The sequence below is a fragment of the Micropterus salmoides genome, unplaced genomic scaffold, assembly GCF_014851395.1.
Source record: "Micropterus salmoides isolate LMB-PRFRI ecotype aquatic unplaced genomic scaffold, ASM1485139v1 Ms_hic_scaffold_1, whole genome shotgun sequence".
Classification (NCBI taxonomy): domain Eukaryota; kingdom Metazoa; phylum Chordata; class Actinopteri; order Centrarchiformes; family Centrarchidae; genus Micropterus; species Micropterus salmoides.
In genome coordinates this window covers 45,228,642-45,234,197 of record NW_024040040.1, presented here as the reverse complement: position 1 = coordinate 45,234,197, position 5,556 = coordinate 45,228,642, and the positions used below count along the sequence as shown (strand labels likewise).

At 39.3% G+C, this 5,556-nt stretch overlaps 1 protein-coding gene across 1 annotated transcript; it reads left to right on the top strand.

Annotated features, from left to right (window-relative positions):
* Positions 1-994: 994 nt before the first annotated feature.
* Positions 995-5,409, top strand: LOC119911754 (kinesin-like protein KIF9; the record flags this gene model as incomplete). Its single annotated transcript, XM_038730661.1, is given in 6 exon segments — positions 995-1,257; positions 2,469-2,640; positions 2,837-2,943; positions 3,025-3,255; positions 5,125-5,208; positions 5,317-5,409. Coding segments are annotated over 6 exon segments (783 nt in total), but the record flags the coding sequence as incomplete, so codon positions are not given.
* Between the last annotated feature and the right edge of the window lie 147 nt (positions 5,410-5,556).

The window sequence follows — 5,556 nt, the reverse complement described above, 5'->3', positions numbered from 1 at the left end:
TGAATCCCATCAAACAGAGTAAAATGCTCCCTCTCATCTTGAACATACATTAGCCTCCTTTCTGCACAAACACCTGCTTTATAGTGTCAGTGGGTGGAGTCCAGTGTTAGAGGAAATATTCAGATCCTTTTCCTTTACTTTTATTATTACTTGTGCGTTGATGTAAAAGCAGGATTTCACTGTTTTAGTTAGTGGAGCTCATTTGAACTATTTTGTATAGCTAACTAATGATTATTTTCATTATTGATATGCTCATTATTATTGATTGATCATTATTGATATTAATATGCTCATTATTTTCAACAGCTGGAACTATGAAATGATTTGCATTAAAAATGATTTAAATGATTAATATATTTGGCAAGTACTCCACTACATTTATTCATTTAGCTGATGCTTTTATCCAAAGCAACTTTCAATTGCAATACATGTCAGAGGCTGCACACCTCTGGAGCAACTAGGGGTTTAGTGTATTGCTCAGGGACACATTGGTAGATATGTCGCAGTGGGAAATTTAACCCAGGTCTCTCACACCAAAGGCATGTGTCTTATCCACTGCACCATCACCACCACAATTATTTGACAGCTTTAGTTACTAGTAACATTATAGACCATTAGTTCGTGTGACTGTAGTGTATAACTTTGGTTGTGTTTAGGTGTAATTTTGGTACGCATTACCATAAACAAGCTCTATTTTAAAAAATAAATTGTTGGGCTTCACTAATTTCTAAACCCTGGTTACCCCTGAATGCATCACTTAATATTAACCATTTAATTAACCAGCCTCCATAGATAGGAAGGAACATGGCTAGTTGGAATAAGTTTTTAGAAATTCTTTCATTTTGTAATTTAATGACAAACAGTATTTTTATTTATTTTTTATTAATGATGATTGTTAATCGTATGTTTCGTATGATTGACATCATAATTTGATGATGTTCACAGATGGTCAGGCCACGCTGCGGGCGCGCTCTGCCTTAACGTGCGCGCTCTCGGGCGTTACCTAGACGCTGAATGTAAACCGCAGAAGTTGAACAGAAGAGATGAAGAGGATAAAGTTCAGCTGAAATGTTCGACTAGCTCAAGTGAATGTAGTTAAGTTAAGCTGTCGACTTTAGTTTTGTTCAGTTGTCGTCGTGTTTCGGACAGAAGTGGTAAACTATGAAGGCTCACAACAGCGAGGTCGGAGTGTTTGTCCGAGTCAGACCGACGGCGAACTTCGCCCAAGACTTAATTGAATGTCTTCCTGACGGACAGGTAACAGGTTTTAATGCCACTATTAAGATCCAGTTAAACCGAAAGATAGCCGATTTTGTTTTTTTGAATTTCAAAAATAAAATAAAAATAAAGCTAATTTATCTTTGCCCAGCAGGAATTATTTTGCTGTCAAAACCGTTGATGCGTTTAAAACTCGTTAACTGGTGAAAACTCGTTAAATCTATTACTAGGATTTGTTTCAACAGCACATAAACACCAGTTAGTTAGACTTATTAGCACCTGCAAATCATTATAGTCATGCTTACTGGGTTACTTTATGTGGTTATGCTTTCCAAACTCGAGAAATTGCACAACTTTTTTCCTAAAAGGCCTTTCACAGAAAAGATGCAGGTGCAATTAATTACATTAATGATGGCTGCACTACATTTAGCTTATGGCCCTGCTATTATGCATGAATGCTCACTGGGCCATTTAAATGGAGTGGAGCCATCATTTATGCCAAAACCACATCTCAAAACCGAAATCTGCAACATTAAAAAAAAAGCCTAATTATTATTTCTTTGTTGGTTTCCTTATTCTTCTTTGACAATAAATTTAATATGTTTTGGGGTTTGAACAGTTTGTTGGGCAAAACAAGGGATGTTTAAGACCACTTTAGGCTCTGGGAATTTGTTATGGACATTTCTGAAATTTTCTGGCATTTTTAGAAACATTTACTTAAATAATGGAGATAATGATTGACAGATTAATTCATAAAGAGGATAACAGATGGTGCTACTAATGCTTTCCACTGGAGTAAATTCTGACTTCATGAAGACTATGCTTTTCATTTTAAGGCCCTTTATTTCCGTGTTTCCTTTTATTTGTCACCTATCTGTAAATCAATATCTAATAGAGATAAGGATGGATAGATTAATAGCCACTGAATTTGTGATAGTCAGACAATTATCTCAATATTCAGTGGCTAAGAACTTCACCACATCCATATCTGTAATAAATAACCTTACCCCAAATGACAGCTTTGCCAAAATCACCCGTTTTTACAACCTTATTTCCAAATACAAAAACTGAGCATATCTCATAAACAAAGCAGGAGGAGTTGTTTGCAGTTTCCACAATTCATTCTGTATTTAGTCCTGGACCTTGACCACAGCACAGCTGACACCTTGAGGCATTATTTCAGTTAATGCATTAATGTTTGTAGTTTTAGAGTGTATACTCTAAATCTCTTTTTCTGTCTTGTCCCTCAGACAGTGAACATCTGTCACAGGAAAACCTCCAGGAAGCCCAGGGACTCCAACAAAAGTCAGCTAAGCTCCTGGTCATTCCAGGTGGAGGGCGTCCTGCAGGATGTGTCCCAGGAGGAGTTTTACAACCAAGTGTGCCGACGGGTGGTACTGGGAGCACTGGATGGCTACAACGGTAGAACCTGTTTGTCTACATCAACTAACAAAGTGCAGTCAATTAGTAATACCAGATAAGTGTTCCCAACTTAATGTTAATGTGTCTTAGCCAGTAGAAGGGCCCTCACTCCCTTGATTATATTGAGTGTTTTGGAGATGTTCATTATGTAGTGTTAGTCTAGCATTTTTAATGTCTTCTGTTGTGTATTTTTCAGGTTCTGTGATGTGTTTTGGGCAGACAGGTGCAGGAAAGACCTATACCATGACAGGATCCACAGAATCATACAAGCAGAGAGGTGTCATCCCTCGGGCCCTTCAGGAGGTAACTCACTCATGTGAACATTTTAACGTCTGAAACACCCTGGCTTTTTTTTTTTTTTTTATATCTCAACACTGTATTCAGGTGTTTCAAGAGGTGGAGAAAAGGACTGAGCATGCCTTCACTGTGCATCTGTCCTACCTGGAGATCTACAACGAGACCCTGGTGGACTTGCTGCCATCGCTGCGAGGCACACAACACCCGTCTCCTCGCGGTATGGTGGTGACGGAGGAGCCGGGCAGAGGGGTATTCATCAGAGGTCTGTCTCTTCACCCTGTCCACAGTGAGGAGGAGGCCCTCAACCTGCTGTTTGAGGTGTGTGGTCTAAAGTTTAGAACTGTAAAAACCTGTCCAACTTGAAGGAATAATTTGGCAAAAAATGTAAATGTATTAATTATTAAAGTTAATATGACCAGCAAGCATAAAAAACTGATGATCCAAAGGTCCAGTATCATCTTTTCTTTTCTATATTGTTCCCATTGAGGGCCCTATGCTCATGTGGCAGATTGTACTTGTTGCTTTTCTTATCCCACAGGTGAAATGAAAATCTCTAAATATTGTAAAGAGGATGTAAACTGCAATTGACCCTTCGCTAAGCTCCGCTCCCCCTTAGTTACTGTTACTGACAAACTGTCGGCGTTGCAACTGTCTATTTCTGCACTCGCTGGAGAAATATTGTCTAATTTGTTGGAAAAGTGATCTCAGAAAGAAGCAGACCGTTTTGCAGTTGCATTATACATTTCAAGGTTGTATTCAGGCTGTAAAACTGACTCAAATGGATGTCAAAAAAATGAAAGATGGAAGCTAAAGCCTACAGATCACCCAGTACAAGTAAGGATCAACAGTGTTCCTGAACAGCTGGGTAGGCCTCTATTAATTTTTACAGTCATTAAAAAGCAGAACAGTGGGGCTTTATTACGTTACGTTCAATAGGAAGTTAGCTAGCGTTAGCTAACTGGTGCTGGGCAGCGATTAATCATGCGATTAATCGCATGATTTTCTTGCAATTAATCGCATTGTTACGCGCAAAATTGAATAATGAATTCTAAAGTAGTGTATTGCACACTTTTGATTTAAATGTACTGCTATATATATAAAAGTGCAATAACGTGGTTTTAAACACTTTTAACTTTAAACAAATAAGGTACTTTTTCACCAGCAGTATTCCCTTTACACAGTATCAATAAAATATTTCTTGTAAATCTCAACTTAAACATTAATCAAATCACATATTAAACAAAAGCTATTTCCCACTGCCAGGGAATTACCTTTTATCTAGCTTGTTAAAACAAGTTACCATCAGTGTCCAGTTTACTTGGGATTTTTTCTGAGCAGGTATCAGCAGAAATATTTTTCTTTTATCAGGCAGCAGCAGAAACTATCTATGTTCAGTAGCAAGTTTCCTTGTTACAGTGAGGTGGAGTGGTCGAGCACAAGGTGTACTGGGTGCGATCCCGTCGTGCTCGTCTCACGCACACGCTCGCCTGCTGCCGAAGTTGAATTGTCTTGTACGCGACGCGCAGCACAAATCAGTGGAAGAGAGACTGATCCTCGCTGTTTGTGAGTTTCCAGAATCTAAAGAGTTATCAGGACATCAGCAGGAGGGAATTCACATGGCAGAGCATCCCCGCAAAACTAAATGCAGGCCTATCAGGTAAAGTTAGCCTATGTATAATTTTAATTTTAAGTTAAAAAGGCTACGGCTGTGTAGCGCACAGAAGCCGTTGCCATGGTTACTATCCATAGAGCGCCTGCCGTTCACTCGCGGAGCGCTGTCTCCCTTTCTGTTCACGTGAGAGAACCTGCCGAAGCCTGACCAGATCTTAGAAAAATACAGCCAAAAAAAGCTAGACAACGACTCTTTTTACATTAAAGTCAATGGAGCGAAGCCATGAGTGTCGGACCTCAGTTAGAGAGAGTCCTATACTGTGACTGGCCAGCCGTGTATTCGGGGGCGTGGCTTAGCAAAGGGTCAATTTACTTTTAATTCCAGTTTATGCTGTTGTTGGAATGTTGTTTTTTTCCCCCACAGTTTCAACAGTTTTTACTGTGAAATAAAGTTTATGGTTTTGTCTATGGTTTAATTTCATGGCTGTTAAATCTGTATATTGTGTAATCAGCGTTGGATGGATAGCATTGTTAAAAGCTGAACCTTTTTTATGAAGCTGTTCTTTCTTTACTCAGGGTGAAATGAATCGCATTATTGGATCTCACGCATTGAACCGGAACTCCTCCAGGTCCCACTGTGTCTTCACTGTGCATATAGAGGTAGAAGTCAAATTACCTTTCATGATTTACTATATTGTTTACTGTGGTCAAACATGCCTTTTCCTGCACACTATTTTAAGTAGTAGACTATGTCTTTCTCATTCACAGTCCCGCTCACGGACTCTTTCTGACAGCAAGTATATCACCTCCAAGCTGAATTTGGTGGATTTGGCCGGGTCGGAGAGGTTGCGAAAGACTGGGGTAAGTTTTAGTGTGTGCCAGCCAGTGTGTCTGGTTATATTTCAAGTTGCTTTTGAATTTTTGATCCTCCTGTCAAAGTGGAAAAAGGCCTTCTGTATTATTTGTCAAATCACTTAACCGTTTCCCCACTTCATGTCACCTTCCTTG